At 43.0% G+C, this 20,643-nt stretch overlaps 1 protein-coding gene across 3 annotated transcripts in view; it reads left to right on the top strand.

Moving 5' to 3' along the window:
- The first annotated feature begins 14,896 nt into the window (after nucleotides 1-14,896).
- LOC124619779 (toll-like receptor 2) overlaps nucleotides 14,897-20,643 on the top strand; it is a 119,865-nt gene continuing 114,118 nt past the window's right edge. For 2 of the 3 annotated variants that reach the window (XM_047146369.1, XM_047146381.1), the window contains exon 1: nucleotides 14,897-15,102. In XM_047146369.1, coding sequence (XP_047002325.1) covers nucleotides 14,902-15,102 — 201 coding nt within the window. In that variant the 5' untranslated portion in view covers nucleotides 14,897-14,901. The remainder of the gene's footprint in view (nucleotides 15,103-20,643) is intronic. The other variant, XM_047146377.1, reaches the window with a different exon arrangement.

The raw sequence follows: 20,643 nt of genomic DNA, 5'->3' as shown, positions 1-20,643 counted from the left end.
TCGGTTCATAGCTTTGACAAAGTTTTTCATGAATCCCAGCTTGATATGCAGGGGTGGAAGAAGAACGTCTTTTGGGTGCACAAGATGCTTGGCAACGACATTTTCCTCGCTATGGAGAAGATTTCTTGCAGGCCAGTCTTCTTTAACATAATGCAATTTCCTATCTCTACTGTCCCACATACATAAGAAGCAGCATTGTTTTGTGTAACCCAGTTCCATTCCTAGGAGTATGGGAATGACTTTTAGATCACCACAGATTTTCCGTTTGTGTTCGTGATATTTAATTGAGTCCAAGAGAGCTGTCATATTTGCATATGTATCCTTCATGTGAACAGCATGACCAACAGGAACAGATGAAAGAAGGTTCCCGCTGTGAAGTACCACAGCTTTCAAATGGCTCTGAGCACTATGCGACTTAACTTCTGAGGTCATTAGTCGCCTAGAACGTAGAACTAATTAAACCTAACTAACCTAAAGACATCACACACATCCATGCCCGAGACAGGATTCGAACCTGCGACCGTAACGGTCGCTCGGCTCCAGACCGTAGCGCCTAGAACCGCACGGCCACTCCGGCCGGCCACAGCTTTCAAATTATGCTTGGAGGAGTCTATGAATAGCCTCCATTCAGTTGGATCATGGTTCACATTCAAAGATTTCTTCAAGCCATTAAAGTCGCAGCAAACAACCAGATTATTTTTCTTCTCAAAAAAGGGAAGCAGTTCCATGTGACACTTTCTGTACTGTGAGATTCTCATATCACTTTGGAGAAGATTCCATTGCTGTAGTCGAGACCCAAGAATTTCTGTATTCTCCTTTGACAGGCCAAGGTCTCTATTGGGATCACTCAATGCCGCTTGACTCAATCTGTGCGGTTTATCATTTTTTCTTTCAAAATCAGGGTCATGGGATGTGGAAGACTTGTTCCACACTGTCTTCATTTTCTACTTCAAACACACAGTTTTTGGGTGGAGTAGGAATAGGTAAACTATTCGAATGTGGAATGGGGCGAATAGCAGATGGAAGATTCTGGTACTGAACTGTTCTTCTTTTCTTCATAGACAATCCTGTCTTTATAGGTGGAGTCAGGCAGAAATAGCAGTCATGTGTATGGTTTGTAGGCTCCAGCCAAATCATAGGCACAGCGAAAGCCATAGATCGTTTCTTCTTTTTCAGCCATTCTTGCAGTGTAACTGAACATGCGTTGCAACATATATGTGGAGCCCAAGTCTTATCCTGGTCCCCTACTTTCATACCGAAATAATACTGATAGGTAGTTTTTACAAGAGATGTCAGATTGCGTTTCCGTGAGGAAAATGTTATTTCACCACAAATTTAACAATAGTTATTCACCATATTTACACATTTTCGTGGCATTTTTGCAAATTTTACACCAAAAAAGCACTCGCGAACCAGAAATTTTGCATTAATTTGAGTAGAAAGTACATGTAATTCACAGTCACAGCAACAGTATCTATGTTTACGTCTTACAAACAGCTGAAGAGCATTTGTGTTTTGTTATTTGACAGGTGTGCCAACTCCCAAAAAAGAATTCCCTCAAATTTAAAATCTTCACTCTAAAAAATGAAATGTCACTTTATCTTCAAAACAAGATCTAATCTGTCATTTTTATGATAATTTTTGAATTGAGCAGATGGAAATACTTGTAAATTTACTATTTTTAAGCCCGAAACATTTTCATTGTTGCTAAGTGTAATTAGAGTAAACATTGTCCTAAATATCACCGTCTTTTTCTTTCTATGAATTCACACAAACGATATAAATAATAGAAACGTGCACCTTCAGGATACCGTTCCACTCGTCTGTGGGTTATGTCACGAGGAACAGATGTGTGATTAAGCTCTTTGAACATTTGACTCCATATGCTAGTAGAAGGTAATTTTGTGGCCTTAATCTTCGTTCCAAAACATGTGAAGTTATAATTTAGAGTTGCAAAAGACGAATACGAGCTGCTTTCGAAAATAAAAAACTTGTTGATAATATCGGACTACCATGCTCAGTTAGTCTGAATGATAAATAGTGAGCCCTTATAACACAGCCTCAGACGTTTTGTAGTCTCTGTGCCGCGTATTTACTGGTATCTAGGTGTTGTCGCTGCGATTTGAACATTCAGTCTGGTTCACAATCTGTGTTGTAAAGTAAGCAATCCTTGGCACGTGGGCATTTGTGAATACAGAGTGAGGACGGATATCTTCCATTTACAGAATCAATGAACCACTCCGTCACTCCGACGTCAGGGACTGATGGATTATATGCTACTGCTTCGAAATGGTTCGATTTCTCTGCCGTTTTGAGTACAGTGGAACTTTTTTTTTACCTGTTGAGCGTACGTGCAATGAGAAAACACTGACTCGAAGAATGGAGATGAAGATATCTGCGGATAAGGCTCAAAAGATGCTTCCTAAGCTTTATGTTGGCCAACTATTAGTGACAGAACGTGCATAAAATGGTTTCAGCGCTTCAAGAACAGTGATTCTGACGTCCAAGATTCGGCACTGGAAGAGAAGTTTTCGAATATTCAGAACTGCAAGCATTACTTAACAAACGGCGCGTACGAATTGCAGCAGGCATTATCACAGTCGTTAGAAGAAAGTCAACAAGCCGTTTTCAGTAGACTTAAAGCTATGGAACTGATACAGAAGCAAGGGCATTGGGCGCTCTACGAGCTGAAGCCGACAAACGTTGAGCGACGTTTGTTTGCTTCTGAGAAACTGCTTGCTACGGAAAGAATGTCAACATCCTGTTTACAATTGCGGACGTAAAATGGGTTCTTACGATAATCCCAAGCGGAAGAAATCTTGAGATATCCCGGCTATTTTTCCACATCATCTACCAAACCGAATATTCACGGCTCGAGGGTCATGCTCTGTATTTGGTGGAACCAGCTCGGCGTAGTGTATTATGAGCTACTGAAACTGGCGGAAACAATCACAGTATATCATTATCGAAAACGGTTGATGTTTCTGAGCCAAACACTGAAAGACAAATGGCCACAATACAGTGTTAGACGTCAAAATATCACTTTGCTGCATGACAATGCTCGATCCGGTGTCGCAAGAACCATCAAAATGTACTGGGAAAGGTTGAAACTGGAAATCCTACCGCACCCGCCTTATTCTCCTCATATTGCTACCTGTGACAACCAGTTACTTCGAACAATGGCACACTGCCTGGCTTAAAGCACTTCTGATCATTTGAACAAGTGCAAAATTAGATCTATTCATGGACCTCCTCAAACGATGCCGTGCTCTTTCGCCTTGGGATTTGTGTGATGCTCGGAAGGTAGAATAAAGCAATAGCTAGTGTTGGCCAGTACTTTGAATCGTAACTTGTTTGTATGTTTTTCACGGTAATGCCACGACGGAAATAAAGTTATGGGCCTATCAAGTAAACTGTTCATAATTTCAAAAACAACAGCCATAACTCTTAATAGATTTATCCCACTGTGAAACAAGTTGGTCAGTGCCTTAATGGAAAAATGTTTTCGGTGGCCTACGGTATCATGATTGTAATAAGGAGTTTACCTCTTCGTCCAAAGCAAATCGGTGGCCACTAATGTCTTCTTTCAGAGCTCCAAAAATCTTAAAATCGTGAGGTGACAAATCGGGATCTATGGAGGGTGTGTGAGGGCTTCCCAAGGAAACTTCTGCAGCGTAGTCATAACAAGCTTGGCAGCTTGTTAAAAGTTGTTATTGCGATTACTTTTGAAATAATAAAGTCTGATTTTTTCCCCGTATGTCTCGTTTCCCGGTGCCCATAGATGTGTGTATATACAGGGTGAATCTGTGATGATGTTACAAATTTTTCAAGATAATGGAGAAGGATACATGTTTCAGTTTGAGTAAGGATCCCTGTAACGGAAACGAATAAGTCGAAAATTATAAGCGAATACCGTTCTGATACCACTGACAGGGGAATACATTTACTGGTAGACTGTAGGGTAGGCAACTTTCAGAGGAGGTAGTATGGACCAAAACAGGAAAAAATATCCAGTAAACAAGAGCTCTAAAAAGCATACCTTAAGAGCTACGTGCACTTGTTCTAGTGAGAAGATGTGTTTCACAGTAGTGAAGATGAACAAGTGTTCATATCTCCTCAGGTATGCATTTTAGAGCACATGTTTACTGGAAATTTTTTCCTTGCATTGGTCCATATTATCACTCTCAAATTTACCCACCCTACAATGCTAGCAACAACAGTACCAGTACAATATTCCATTGTCAGAGATATCAGAACGGTTTTCGCTTCCTACATTAGACTGATTCGTTTCCAGTACAGGGACCTTTAGCTCAGATTGATAAATTTATTGCTCTCCATTATCCTATAATATTTGTAAAATTCTCACAGAATCATATTTGCTTACATTTACAGGCGCTGGCTCTGTAGAATCGTTGGATAACGTTTCCCTACATGTTTTCCTATATAAAGCTTGATCTACTAAGTCCCCTCTACAACCTCTAGAACCGTGTAACATGAACTGTGGAAAAGCTTGTATATCTAGGAAATAATCGAGGATGTTGGTCGTGAGACCCACCAGTTTCGGAATGCAAACAACCCGTCTCCATCTCTGTGGTCCTTGCAGTTCGTTAATTTAGGAGCCAGCTATCCTGTAACAGTGGCAGGAAGCTTATTTCTTCTCCTTCTGATAACGGTAGCTACAGTCCATTACTTCTTTAACATACAGATCCCTCTTCATTTTAGCTGTCTTCACTTAATGACAAGTAGACTTATTACGCCGAAGTGCTCTTACAGGGCGTCGCAGTCGGGAGTTACGGCGCTGAAAGAAATCCTCCTTGACGCCTGCTCCTATTCCTTTACTCCCACTCAGGCGACTATCCCTGCGTGGCTTTGTCTGCGACGTTGGGTATCGCCTGCCGCTCTGCAAACCCTATGTTAAAATGGTCTCATTTACGCGGGTGGCCTAATTTGAATGACAATGGTGCAAGTGCAACGGTTTGCAGTGAAAATGGAACTTTCTGTGTTGCTACGTTTCTTAAAGGTAACAAATCGTCAACTAAAAAAAGATTCAATAAGACAAACGATACGTTAAGACAAGTGAAACCCAGGCCTCTACAGGGTGGTCCACTGGTAGTGACCGGCCCAAACATCTCACGAAATAAACATCAAACGAAAAAACTACTGAACGCAACTGGTCTAGCTTAAAGGGGGAAACCAGATGGCGCTATGGTTGGCCCGCTAGATGGCGCTGCCATAGGTCAAACGGATATCAACTGCGTTTTTTTTTTTTTTAAATAGGAACCCTCATTCTTTATTACGTATTCGTGTAGTACTTAAAGAAATATGAATCGCTTTGTGATAAATGTCGCTGTAATAGTCACAAACGTATAAGTACGTGGTATCACGTAACATTCCGCCAGTGCGGACGGTATTTGCTTCGTGATACATTACCCGTCTTAAAATCGACCGTTTACCAATTGCGCAAGGTCGATATCGAGTTGATGTATGGCTATTGTGAAAAAAATGCCGAATGGGCGTGTGCTATGTATGCTGCTCTGTATCCTGGACAATATCATCCTAGTGTCCGGAACGTGCGCCGAATAGTTACGTTATTTAAGGAAACAGGAAGTGTTCTGCCACATGTGAAATGTCAACCACGACAAGCAACAAATGATGATGCCCAAGTAGGTGTTTTAGCTGCTGTCGCGGCTAATCCGCACATCAGTAGCAGAAAAATTGTGCGAGAATCGGGAATCTCAAAAACGTCGGTGTTTAGAAAGCTACATAAACATCGACTGCATCCGTACGATATTCCTATGCACCCGGAATTGCACGGCGACGACTTTGAACGTCATGTATAGTTCTGCCACTGGGCACAAGAGAAATTACGGGACGCCGACAGATTTTTTGCACGCGTTCTATTTAGCGACGAAGCGTCATTCACCAATAGCGGTAACGTATACCGGCATAATGTGCACTATTGAGCAACGGAAAATCCACGATGGCTGCGACAAGTGGTACATCAGCGACCTTGGCGGGTTAATGTATGATACGGCATTATGGGAGGAAGGATAATTGCCCCCATTTTATCGATGGCAATCTAAAAGGTGCAATGTATGCTGATTTCCTAGGTAATGTTCTACCGATGTTACTACCAGATGTTTCACTGCATGACAGAATGAAGATGTACTTCTAACATGATGGATGTCCAGCACATAGCTCGCGTGCGGTTGAAGCGGTACTGAATAACAAACTTCATGACAGGTGGATTGGTCGTCGAAGCACTATACCATGCCCCGCACGTTCACCGGATCTGACGTCCTCGTGACCCACCGACTACGCCTGACAACATGCATCAGCCCACTGTCAATGCTTGTGCAAACATTACGGAAGGCGAACTACTCGCTGTTAAGAGGAATGTCGTTACAATTATTGCCAAATGCATTGAGGTTGACGGATATCATTTTGAGCATTTATTGCATTAATGTGGTATTTACAGGTAATTACGCTATAACAGCACGCATTCTCAGAAATGATAAGTTCACAAAGGTACATGTATCACATTGGAACAACCGAAATAAAATTTTCAAACGTACCTACGTTCTGTATATTAATTTAAAAAACCTACCTGTTACCAACTGTTCGTCTAAAATTGTGAGCCATTTGTTTGTGACTATTACAGCGCCATCTATCACAATGCGAAAAAAGTGGTCCAACTAAAACATTCAAATTTCTTTACGTACTACACAAATAAGTAATAAAAATGGGGGTTCCTATTTAAAAGAAACGCAGTTGATATTAGTTTGACCTATGGCATTGGCATCTAGAGGGTCAACCGTAGCGTCATCTGGTTTCCCCCTTCAAGCTAGACAAGTTCCGTTCTTTGTAGTTTTTTCGTTTGACGCTTATTTCGTGAGGTATTTGGCCCGGTCACGATCAATGTACCACCCTGTTTTATATTGCGCGCCAAATGGTCAGCAGAAAAGGTAGCAACGCTGGAGCGTCCCGACGAAGGGAGTAGAAATTATAACAGACATCGAGAGAATCCAGAAACGTAACAAGTCTGTATATTTCTTATGAAAAGTGAAACACAAAAGCTCGGTGAACTTAACTGAGAAATATTGTAAAAAATATGATGTAATCCTCGTAGAAGCGCTGTTGGCGAAAATATCGATGACATGCACTCAAAGCAATATCTTGGCCCATTATTTAGTCACCATCGTATACAATACTTGATCAGAAGTTTGCTGACGGGAATTGTCCGCCAGATGTCACGAAGGTGGACAAGCCAGCATAAAAGAGGCAATGTGTACTTCATTGACAGTAGACATATGGATTTAGTATCCTACTCTTATTGTGCTTAAGAAAACAGTAAACTTGGAAACATATGAACACTTTACACAGCATTGTGTACTGAGTACAGCAGAGGAGTAGTTCGGATATTATGATTGTGTCACCACGACAATGCATCCTTTCATTTGGGAGGATCTGCTAGGCAATGCTTCGTGCACCATAACTTCGAAAAAATGAACAGGCACTCCCAGAGTCCCAACCTGTTCTCCATGGAACACCTTTCGGATGAGTTAGAACCTCGACCTCACTTCAAATCCAACGTGTGAACATCACTGTTTGCACGGGTTACTGCTTTTGAGGAAGAGTGGGCTGCCATTCTTCCACAGATATTCTTATACGTCACAGAAAGTTTCTCCAGCAGAGTTCAAATCGTTATAAAGGCGAAGAGTGGACACAGCTCACATCTACAACTATATCTACATGATTACCCTGCTATTCACAATAAAGTGCCTGGCAGAGGTTTCAATGAACCACCTTCAAGCTGTCTCTCTACCGTTCCACTCTCGAAGGGAGCGCGGTGAAAAACGTGCACTAAAATATTTGTGCGAGTCCTGTTTTCTCTTCTTTTGTCGTGATGATCATTTCTCCCCCATTGTAGGTGCCAACAGAATAATTTCGCAATCGGAGGAGAAAATTGCTGATTGAAATTTCATAAGAATATCCCGTCGCAACGAGAAACGCCTTTGTTTCAATGTTTGCCACTCCAATTCACGTGTCATGTCTGTGGCACTATCGCTCCTATTTCACGATAATACAAAACGAGCCGCCCTTCTTTGTACTTTTTCGGTGTCATCCGTCAATCCCACCTGATGCGGATCCCACACTGCACAGCAATACTCCAGAATAGTGGAGACAAGCGTGGTGTAAGCACTCTCTTTTGTAGCCCTGTTGCACCTTCTAAGTGTTCTGCCAATGAATCGCAGTCTTTGGTTTGTTCTACCCACAACATTATCTATATGATCGTTCCAATTTAGGATATATGAAATTGTAACCCCTGAGTATTTAGTTGAATTTACAATCTTCAGATTTGTGTGGCTTATCGCGTAACCGAAATTTAGCTGATTTCTTTTAGTAACATGTGAATACCGTCACACTTTTCTTTATTCAGGGTCAATTGCAAATTTTGCACCGTACATGTATCTTATCTAGATCATTTACTAATTCGTTTTGGTCATCTGATGATTTTACAAGACGATAAATTACTGGATCATCTGAAAACAATCTATGACGGCTACTCAGATTGTCTCCTATGTCGTTAATATAGATCAGGAACAATAGAGGGCCTATAACACTTCCTTGGGGAACGCCGGATATTACTTCTGTTTTACTCGATGACTTTCCGTCTATTACTACGAACTGTGACCTTTCTGACAGGAAATCAAGAATCCAGTCGCAAAACTGGGACGATATTCCATAGGCACGCAGTTTGGTTAGAAGACGCTTGTGAGCAACTGCGTCGTAAGCCTTCTGGAAATCTAAAAATATGGAGTCAATCTGACATCCGCTGTTGATAGCATTCATTACTTCATGAGTATAAAGAGCTAATTGTGTTTCACGAAAACGATATTCTCTGAATCCGTGCTGACTGTGAGTCAATAAATAGTTTTCTTCGAGATACTTCATAATGTTCGAATACAGTGCATGTTCCAAAATACCTACTGCAAATCGACGTTAGTGATATGGGCCTGTAATTCAACAGATTACTGCTACTTCCCTTTTTGGGTATTGGTGTGACTTGAGGAATTTTCCAATCTTTAGGTACGCATCTTTCTGTGAGCAACGGGTTGTACATAATTGCTAAATATGGAGCTATTGTATTAGCATACAGTACACTATGTGATCAAAAGTATCCGGATACACCAAAAACATACGTTTTTCATATCAAGTGCCTTCTGCTGCCACCTACTGTCAGGTACTCCGTATCAGCGACCTCAGTAGTCATTAGACATCGTGAGAGAGCAGAATGGGGCGCTCCGCGGACCTCACGGATTAAGAACGTGCTCAGGTGATTGGATGTCACATGTACCATGCGTCTGTACGCGAGATTTCCACACTCGTAAACAATCCTATGTCTACTATTTCAGATGTGATAGTGAAGTGGAAACGTGAAGGGGCACGTACAGCACAAAAGCGTACAGGCCGACATCGCCTGTTGACTGACGGAGACCGCCGAAAGCTGAAGAGGGTCGCAATGTGTAATAGGCAGACATCTGTCCAGACCATCACACAGGAATTCAAAACTGCACTAGGATCCACCGCAAGTACTATGACAGTTAGGCGGAAGGTGAGAAAACTTGGATTTCATGGCCGAGCGGCTGTTCATAAACGACACATTCCAAACAACGCCTCGCTTGGTGTACGGAGTAAACATTGGACGAATGAACAGTGGAAAAACGTTGTGTGGAGTGACGAATCACGGTACATAATGTGGCGATCCGATGGCAGGGTGTGGGTATGGCGACTGCCTCTGAACGTCATCTGCCAGCGTGTGTAGTGCCAACAGTAAAATTCGGTGGTGGTGGTGTTACGGTATGGTCGTGTTTTTCATGGAGGGGGGGGTTGCACCCCTAGTTGTTTTGCGTGGCACTATCACAGCAGAGGCCGACATTGAAGTTTTAAGCACCTTCTGGCTTCCCACTGCTTAAGGCCAATTCGGGGATGGCAATTGTATCTTTCAACACGATCGAGCACCTGTTCATAATGCACGGCCTCTAGCGGCGTGGTTACACGACAATAACATCCCTGCAGTGGACTGGCCTGCACAGAGTGCTGACCTGAATCCTATAGAGCACCTTTGGGATGTTTTGGAACGCCGTGCTAGCCCTCTCGGACGGACATCGATACCTCTCCTCAGTGGAGCACTCAGTGAAGAATGGTCTGCTATTCCCCAAGAAACCTTCCAGCACCTGACTGAACGTATTCCTGCGAGAGTGGAAGCTGTCATCAAGGCGAAGGGTGGGCCAACACCAAACTGAATTCCAGAATGACCGATGGGGAGTGCCACGAACTTGTAAGTCATTTTCAGCCAAGCGTCCGGATACTTTTGATCACTTAGTGTATCTGCTAATCGGTATGTGGCTACTTTTGGTCAGAATGTGTCTCTCTCTTCGGATTCATCACGATAAGACAGATAAAAGCACATACAGGGGAATATCAGCACATTTCCCTATTCTGAAGGAGCCGAATATATATTTTCTAATTTCGGTATGGAATATCCTAAGCTAAACACCGAGAATTGGTTTTAGGTGTATGTAACACAGAAGTAAGACGTTTTCCTGTCCAAATGTTCCAGCGATAAATTACAATGTAAAGCGAATCTAAAAGCTTAAGATACGTGCTCGAAAATGACCAAAGGTTGGCCGATCGCAAAGATAATGATAAAAATACAGCCTCCTTGGACCATGTTTTCAATTGCAATACACGTTAGGGCTGTTTAACACAATAATAATAATAATAAAAATTAAAATATGTAGAAGCCACTCATTAGCCATGGACCTCGCCGAGGTCGATTGGCTTCCAAGCGTCAGCGGTAGAAATATTCGTACAATATGTGCAATCACAACGGAGGAATATCTGTTGACAGATAAGATTAACCTGTGAAACTTCCTGGCAGATTAAAACTGTTTGCCGGACCGAGACTCGAACTCGGGTCCTTTGCCTTTCGCGGGCAAGTGCTCTGCTTGCCCAAGCACTTGCCCGCGAAAGGCAAGGGTCCCGAGTTCGAGTCTCGGTCCGGCCCAAAGTTTCAATCTGCCAGGAAGTTTCATATCAGCGCACACTCCGCTGCAGGGTGAAAATCTCATTCAAGATTAACCTGTGCTTAATCAATCTTTTCAGTACTTGGAAGCGCAACAGTCTGCTTACATGATCCATTGATCTGGTCTTCCAACATAAGCCAACAAAGGCTTCCTGTGCTGATAGTGCATACGGCTGAAATCTCGAGAAAACTACAGCCGCTGTTTTTCTGAGTGCTACTCTGTTGTATGAGGGCACCCTTGTGGGCAAATTATTCCACGGATGAAATATTCCCCCATCCGAATCTATGGTTGGGGACTACGAAGGAAGATGGTATCATCAGAAATAACGGGTCTGATCGTGGACTGTTGGATCCATTGCCGGCCGCGGTGATCTCGCGGTTGTAGGCGCGCAGTCCGGAACCGTGCGACTGCTACGGTCGCAGGTTCGAATCCTGCCTCGGGCATGGATGTTTGTGATGTCCTTATGTTAGTTAGGTTTAAGTAGTTCTAAGTTGTAGGGGACTGATGACCACAGCAGTTGAGTCCCATAGCGCTCAGAGCCATTTGAACCATTTTGTTGGATCCATTAATGTGGCGGTAGGTTAGAGAGTTTAAAAACAGAGAAAGATAAGTTAGTAATAGCGGGAACCGGTGAAGTGAGGCGGCAGTAAGAACAGGGCTCCTGGTAGTGTGAGTACAGGTGTGTAAGTAAAATGTCAAATAGGAGTGACGCAGAAACTTGTCAATAGTGAATAAGAAAGTAGGAACGGGGGTAAGTGGTACATACCGTTTCTATTTTACTTACAGTAAGCATCCACAGTGCTATTGTTCATACCACCTTGGTAACCATCAAGAAATAAAGAGTGCAACGTGTAGAATTGATTTTGCATTTTTGCAATTTTTCTGTTTTATTACTTCACGCGTTTGTAAATGTTTAGGAGTCTGAACCGAAAGCTGATGTCTCAAATTGATGAGTTAAGGCATCCACAAGCAGCATTGAAACCACTGGTCGAGATACCTAGTGGGAAAACAGAGTTCAACAGGACCAGCGCCTCGCAAATAATTATCGACACGTCATGAATAATTATAGTGGTTACTAACCGTTAAATTTGTTGATTATAGGTTTGTTCATTACTGGGAAGGGGGGCAAGCGCTCTTTATCTGCCAAATTAAACGGGTTTAAAGAAGGTTCGTGGTTGCCGTCCACACTGAAGGCGTCCGTTGTTAGGAGGTTCCTATTGCAGAATTGTGATGAAGTATAGGCGAACAGGGGCACTTGTTCCGCCTCAAATTTTGTGAGTGTAGCTAAAGAGCATTTAGATTTGTAATTTATATGTTTACATATACTAGAGGGAGTTAGACAGATAGAGCTTGATGTGAATGGACAACTTTTTTCTCGGCACGCAGATGTAGCGCCGACTGCTAGAGAGAGAGGTTCTTGTTGTTCCTTAAGGCAGCAGTAACGATGGTATACACACAATATTTCTTAAGATCAACACGCTGCCCTCGACTGTATTAAGTGTGTGAAAAAATTAACTTTTTTAAAGGTATGGGCAGCACAATACCTTGGAAGCCCCTGTGATCGAAGTCTTTGAGAGGTAAAAGACAAACTTTAAAGGAAAAAAGTACGCCTATTAATTATTTTAATTTAAAGTGGGATTAAATATTTAAAGAAAACCAAAGATATTTCTGGGTGTTATTTATTTTTGAGAGAAGGCCAAATTAGATACTTCATTTCAGCTTGTTTGTCATAAACACTGCGGCTCCGTTAGTATGCAGTTGCCCAAATTGCAGAGAAAAAAAATTACGGAATGACACCATACTACGAAAACACTCAAAATGTTTCTAAGGTGTATCAATATCGAATAATTAACTGTTTATTAAGTCTCTTACGTTCAATTTAGGCACAGTGGATCTACATTCAGACATTAATTTCGTACAGTTGGAACAGTTCGACGGCAACAATCCTATAGAACTGAAAAGGTATGACGATGAAGCTAGTAGTAGCATCGGTACAAGGTCAAATAGTATCTTACGCTTGTTATAATTTCAAAATACGATCAAGGTGTTAACAAAACCGTTTAATTATTTGTGCTACGTCAAGAAATATTGTCAGTGATTTACCAGCCTGTATTCTCAAATTCGTCATAAACCTGCTACAGTAACGATAACGGGCTCGTTAGTTAAAGTTATCGATTTAATCCCACTGAGTTAGCCCTTGCTGGTTACTGTGTCTTCTTGTGCGATTTTAAAGAGACATGCATGTCAACATAAGCGACACAGTGGACTGAAAGTTGTTCTTGGGCAGTATTGCGCCAGCCTAGATCCGTAACGAAGACGTTTACATTCGTGGGAAAGGAACAGAGCGTAAAATTTGAACGCTTTTATCTCAAGAAGTATATGCTTTAATGAACGCGATGCAGCAGCAGCGTACGTTATAGCTTGATCTGAAACTTGTTATTTGAAGAACTTACGACAGTGTAAACGTTGTACTATATAACATCGGTAAGTGACACAGTACCGCAATAATGGACGACGCAAATTTAAATCTCACACCGAACAAATATCATCTTATCCCTTTTGTAAATTGACCACACTATCAAAATTTCTTTCTACATGCCGTGTATGTTCACTTACTGGTGTTGACTACAGATCGAAAAAACAGAAGCTTTACGAGTTCTGAAATTCTTCCTTTAGAATTCGAAAAGTTGTACAAAATATTTATTTGTGAGAATGGCACCCTCATTACAGGTGACCTGTATGGTGCCTTACGCAGAACAGTAAATATCAAAAAGAATTTCAAGGGGTTAGTGTCGGCAATTTAAAGTTTAGGAATGCACCCGACGTTACCTCTCGCTTTTTAATTCTTTATTGGTCGTGCGGGGAGAGGATGCCTGCGTAGGGCCGAGCTGCTGTATTGCTTTACAAAAAGATAATACTTTACAAAACAGACAGTTTGCCACAGCGCCAGTCTGGCCTTTCTTCCAACGTACTCGTAAAAAGAAAAAGTAGTCTATTACAATTTGTTTTGTAAAGTAAAACCTTTTTGTAAAACATTGCAAAGTGATTTCGATGTTTAGTGATCAAATTGTTTTACATGATGCAACGATGAAAATTGTGGTTGTAAACAGAAACAAATTTCACCGTGTACCACGTACCCAGCTCCCCTAGCCGTTTAGTCTACTTGGCTTCCACAATTTTCCATTGGTAGTAATCTGCACTTGTCTCATGGTCGAGAACGTTGACGCGATAAAAGGTATCTAATAACAAATTTTATATGACTGAAATAACACTTTCTTTGAAAATGTCGTGTAGTCGAAACGTGTTAGGTTGTTGGAAAAATAAAATCGTGATCAAGACGTAAGAAAAGTTATTAAAAACACGGAAAGTGTTTGTTCATCTACGTATATCGTTTACTAGAAACATTTATGACGGAAGACAGTTGTGTTTCACTCATTTACCTTTGTTGAAATAGGTGTTCATTCTTTGAAAGTTGCTTCCTTGCCTACGAGATAATCACAACGTTTAAGAATGTCCTCCAGAATTCCAAGTCAGATGAGAGGTGTGTAATTCAGTGCGTCCGTCCTTTTATCTGTCGTGTTAGTGCCCTGCGCTCTTTCCCAGGCACTGCTTGAGAGAGCGTAGACGCTCTCGGAGACGAGTACAGGTCGGGAAACATTACGGCGCTGCTGTTTACTGCCCAGCGCACGGAGCACATGCGCGAGGCTCTTCGAAGAAATGACCTTCGTCTGCCGGCTAGCCTTGGCGGGGAAGAACCGCTCTCGGCAGCTGGCGGGAACGCCTTCAGTCACAGCTGCAGAGAGCCTGCAGCATGGCTCCGGTGAACACCGTGTATCTGGCGTTGTCGTCGCTCTTGCTCCTGCTGCTGCTGCTACCTGGACGCTACGAAGCTATCCCGTTTGCTCCGACGTACATCGACTGGAGCAGCTTCACCTGTAGCCAGCTGAATGAGGAGAACACGGACCAGCTCGACGGGTGCCGTTTCACCGATGTTAGCCCCGGGCAAGAAGAGGTACAGTGCACCATTCATTTATTCATTCACTTATTCATGGTGTTACACGGGACCGATGAACCAATAAAACCTTCAGGATTGTCGGGCGAGTAAGGGTTCACGTTATATAAGACAAATAACGTACAGGGTCAACATCTGTACACTGTGTTTACAATAAATTGTCACTATGCTGATCTACACAACCATAACGGCCATAATGACACACCCGAATATAAGCTGCACCCCTAATTTTGAGGGAGCCAAGAAACAGGGAAAGAGTGAAAATGGTTCAAATGGCTCTGAGCACTATGGGACTTAACTTCTGAGGTCATCAGTCCCCTGGAACTTAGAACTACTTAAACCCAACTAACCTAAGGACATCACACACATCCATGCCCGAGGCAGGATTCGAACCTGCGACCGTAGCAGCCGCGTGGTTCCGGACTGACGTGCCTAGAACCGCTCGGCTACCGCGGCCGGCCCGAAAGAGTGAAGTCCCGTAAGCGATCTATGAAAGTTGTTCAAAGCTATTGATAATATGCTCACACTTAATCAACTTCTAGAATGATCCCATAGTGGTTACTACTACGGTAGAAACGGAACCCTTACAGTACCGTTCTTTTATCTGTCTTTCTACCAATCCGACTGTTAAGAAACCTCAGGTAGACGTGTTAGGTTCATATTTACGTTACTTACTAAGCCTATGGTCCCCCTGCGATGTAGAAAATTTAAGCTTCTATGTCAATGCAGTCAAAAGATACGGGCCTTTATGTCACATATTTGTAATCTCGCAAACCCACAGATCAAAGCCTATACCGTACTACCCACTAACGTAGGAAAAAATCCGAAGATTGTTGATTTGTAATCATCGTGATTTTTATCCGTTTGTCTCTCTCTCTCTGTCTCCCTCTCCCTCATAAATGTATACAGAGTGGTCCATTGATAGTGACCGGCCCAAATATCTCACGAAATAAGCGTCAAACGAAAAAACTACAAAGAACGGAACTTGTCTAGCTTGAAGGGGGAAACCAGATGACGTTATGGTTGGCCCGCTAGATGGCGCTGCCATAGGTCAAACGGATATCAACTGCGTTTTTTAAAATAGGAACCGCCATTTTTTATTACATATTCGTGTAGTACTTAACGAAATATGAATGTTTTACATTGGAACAAATAAGCCCTCCGTCACAAATATTAAGTCAAAATTGACCAGGTTTCGACGCTACTATGAGCGTCGTCTTCAGAATTAGACTAACTGTTCTAAAGCGTATTAGGTATATAGTATATTAATAAAATTAAAGTTTGTACTGGCTGGAAAAGATGCAGAAAGACGACGTCGTGAACAGTTGTGAGATGGCGAGCCGCTAAGGGCTGCTCGTACTGTGAACAAGGGTTGCAACTAGATTGTCTTAGTCTAATTCTGAAGACGACTCTCATAGTAGCGTTGAAACCAGGTCAATTTTGACTTAATATTGGTGACAGAGGGCTTATTTGTTCCAATATAATTCTGACGCAGTCACTGAACCTTAGCAGCTACGTTCAGAGTTTTATGACCACTTTTTTCGCTTTGTGATAGATGGCGCTGTAATAGTCACAAACTTGTAAGTACGTGGTATCACGTAATATTCCGCCAGTGCGGACGGTATTTGCTTCGTGATACATTACCCGTGTTCAAATTGCGGAAAAGGTCGATATGGTGTTGATGTATGGCTATTGTGATCAAAATGCCCAACGGGCGTGTGGTATGTATGCTGCTCGGTATCCTGGACGCCATCATCCAAGTGTCCGGACTGTTCGCCGGATAGTTACGTTATTTAAGGAAACAGGAAGTGTTCAGCCACATGTGAAACGTCAACCACGACCTGCAACAAATGATGATGCCCAAGTAGGTGTTTTAGCTGCTGTCACGGCTAATCCGCACACCAGTAGCAGAAAAATTGCGCGATAATCGAGAATCTCAAAAACGGCGGTGTTGAGAATGCTACATCAACATCGATTGCATCCGTACCATGGCAACTGGGCACAAGAGAAATTACGGGACGGTGACAGATTTTCTGCAGGCTTTCTATTTAGTGACGAAGCGTCATTCACCAACAGCGGTAACGTAAACCGGCATAATATGCACTATTGGGCAACGGAAAATCCTCGATGGCTGCGACAAGTGGGACGTCAGCGACCTTGGCGGGTTAATTTATGGTGCGGCATTATGGGAGGAAGGATAATTGGCCCCCATTTTATCAATGGCAATCTAAATGGTGCAACGTATGCTGATTTCCTACGTAATGTTGCACCGCTGTTACTACAAGATGTTTCACTGCATGACAGAATGGCGATGTACTTCCAACATGATGGCGTTTACCTAGAATCGTGCAACTAGGCAAGAAGCAAGGCTTCACAGTACACGTAGAGGAAAAAATCTGAAAATTGTTAATTTTTAATTATATCATACGAAAAAATAATAGGATGTCATTTGAAACTTCCTGGCAGATTAAAACTGTGTGCCCGACCGAGACTCGAACTCGGGACCTTTGCCTTTCGCGGGCAAGTGCTAAGCCATGTCTCCGCAATATCCTTTCTTTCGGGAGTGCTAGTTCTGCATGGTTCGCAGGAGAGCTTCTGTAAAGTTTGGAAGGTAGGAGACGAGGTACTGGCAGAAGTAAAGCTGTGGGTACCGGGCGTGAGTCGTGCTTCGGTAGCTCAGTTGGTAGAGCACTTGCCCGCGAAAGGCAAAGGTCCCGAGTTCGAGTCTCGGTCGGGCACACAGTTTTAATCTGCCAGGAAGTTTCATATCAGCGCACACTCCGCTGCAGAGTGAAAATCTCATTCCAGGATGTCATTTGTTATCCGACTGTCTACCTGTCTTTTAAGACCCTTTTTCTCAGAAACGAGTAGACATATGGAGCTGAAATTCATACCACATATTAAAGTCTACTGTTCCTTTCCTGTGTAAAAGATTTAAGCTTCTATGTCAATGCAATCAAAATATACTGCCATTTACATCACACATCTTGATATCTCTCCATTGTCGATATGATGGGAGGGAAAAATCGTCGAACTCTAATGCCGGGATGAATGAACTGCCTGGGTACATAATAAAGTTTGTACGGAACTCTCGATGCACGACTCCCACTCGTAGTTATCCGGATTTTTTGTTCTTGTTATAATATTGATAAATGATTATACTGTAGGTAAGCGACACAGGAGAGGAAGGCTTCTTATCAAAACGGCGGCTGATGTCACTGTTAATTTCTCTGACACCATTTATTTCAACACTGTCAGTACTGTCTTAACTTCCATCCCAAATTACGCTGTCCTCGTTATCATCGTGCACGCTATATTTCTTGAGTCATACTTCCATATGTCTTTCATTCTACACAGAAAGCGGTGCAGGGTGCTGTTTGGATGCGGCCCATTAAGGAGTTGCAATCGTTTGCAGCCGAATGTCTGGGCTGTTTGGGAGAAGGACAGGGGGAATGCTAACAAGGAATATTTCGGGACTTGCAGTTCTGACATTCGTCTGATTACCAACCGAAAGCTCCCGAAAAGGTCGACTAGAAGTGTAAGATTTGGAATATTTGAATTTGCTTCTTGGACGTTGAGATCAAATGCCCTCGGCAAAAATTAAAGTTTAGTATGTGTGCGTGTCACTGTGGGTTTGAAATGTGTATTAAAAGTGAATCAAGTGAAAGTGTAGCAAAAGTCAAGCCACAAAGTCGGTATCCGCTCGCGGAGAGCCACAATCGCCAAGTTCGTAAGTATTCTGGTCTGCAAACGCTGACTGGTCGTAATCCACCAGATAAGTGATACAAATAATATGAAAGAAGAACTGAGGGTGCTACACAACAATTTCTGAGAACTACACAATAAGAAATGCAGCGAAAGGCAACCAGAATAAAACAAGAGAAGAAGGCAAGAAAGGGAAGATCACGCTTATGCACTTAACACATGTGAAGAGCGTCAGTGAATGGCTAGGTAACGTTCTCCGCTGACGAGGTTTCATACCGATTTTGCCCACCAGCCACAGGATCTACTACATCACATCATACGTTCCACCAAGGACGCAGTGAAGAAACGTAATATTGCCTGAGTACATGAATTACGTCGTGAGTGGAGAGTTGCCTACGTAGGTGAGACAAGGAGGCCAATCAGCTATGATCAGCTATGACGCTTACTGCGGTTACCGCAACACAGTAAGCCGGCGGTCGGGAAATACCACCGTGACAGTGGAAAAGCTGTCATGCCCCAGGAAGCCCGTGTGCTGGCGGAAGAGTCGTAAATACGCCAACGCAAAATACGAGGAAGATCCCGTACCGAGCACGGACGCCACAGCCTAAGCCAGGGGGCCTCCCCACACGGAAAATCACGCCCGTGCAAAGCGCGGTGCAGGGAGTGGGTCCAACAGCGCAACTCGCCTCAACTGGGCTTCCGCGGTGAAGTCGCCGTCGTGCACTGCCGGGTATCATGATTGGCGGTTTATTCAATACTGACATTGGTAAGGGCAAAGCAGTTCCTAGAATAAAGGAACAATCTGCTCCGAAAAAACTAAGTTTTCTTAAAGTCCATTTAAAGCCAAGTGGGGACTTTCTTAATTTTGCAGGGTGTGACGATAAAGTCAAATGTCTAATGAGAGGTCCAGTAGTTGCGTGTGTAAGAAAATCGACATTTGAAACACACTACAGCAAATTGCAATCGGGAAAGTAAAGTGAAACCATAGGGGCTAGCAGAGAGGAAGAACTGAAGAAGTTGCAAAGTCTTGCAGAAGAGAATTCTGCATCGCAAATGAGGTGTTAACCAGTACTTTGTTTATTTTGGTTAAGGGTACTGCGAAACGAACCCAATTCTGTATGTATTTCTCTCTAATGTGTACTCGTTTCCATTTCCTCTTCTTCCGTTAATTTATCCCGAAGATGGTGAAAAGTGCTGGGAAAGGACTAGTAGAGGTAGTTACACTACTGGCCATTAAAATTGCTGCACCACGAAGATGACGTGCTACTGACGCGAAATTTAGCCGACAGGAAGAAGATGCTGTGATATGTAAATGATTAGATTTTCAGAGCATTCACACAAGGTTGGCGCCGGTGGCGACACCTACAACGTGCCGACATGAGGAAAGTTTCTAACCGATTCCTCATACATAAACAGCTGGTGACCGGCGTTGCCTGGAGAAACGTTGTTGTGATGCCTCGTGTAAGGATGAGAAATGCATACCATAACGTTTCCGACTTTGATAAAAGTCGGATTGTAGCCTATCGCGATTGCGATGTATCGTATCGCGACATTGCTGCTCGCGTTGGTCGAGATCCAATGACTGTTAGCAGAATATGGAATCGGTGGGTTCCGGAGGGTAATACGCTACGCCGTGCTGGATCTCCAGGGCCTCGTATCACTAGCAGTCAAGATGACAGGCATCTTATCCGCATGGCTGTAACGGATCGTGCAGCCACGTGTCGATCCCTGAGTCGACAGATGGGGACGTTTGCAAGACAACAACCATCTGCACGAACAGTTCGACGGCGTTTGCAGCAGCATGGACTATCAGCTCGGAGACCATGGCTGCGTTTA

Source organism: Schistocerca americana, chromosome 1 (assembly GCF_021461395.2).
Source record: "Schistocerca americana isolate TAMUIC-IGC-003095 chromosome 1, iqSchAmer2.1, whole genome shotgun sequence".
In the NCBI taxonomy this organism is placed as follows: domain Eukaryota; kingdom Metazoa; phylum Arthropoda; class Insecta; order Orthoptera; family Acrididae; genus Schistocerca; species Schistocerca americana.
Note: the sequence above shows the minus strand (reverse complement) of the source record. Positions and strands in the feature narration are given on the sequence as shown.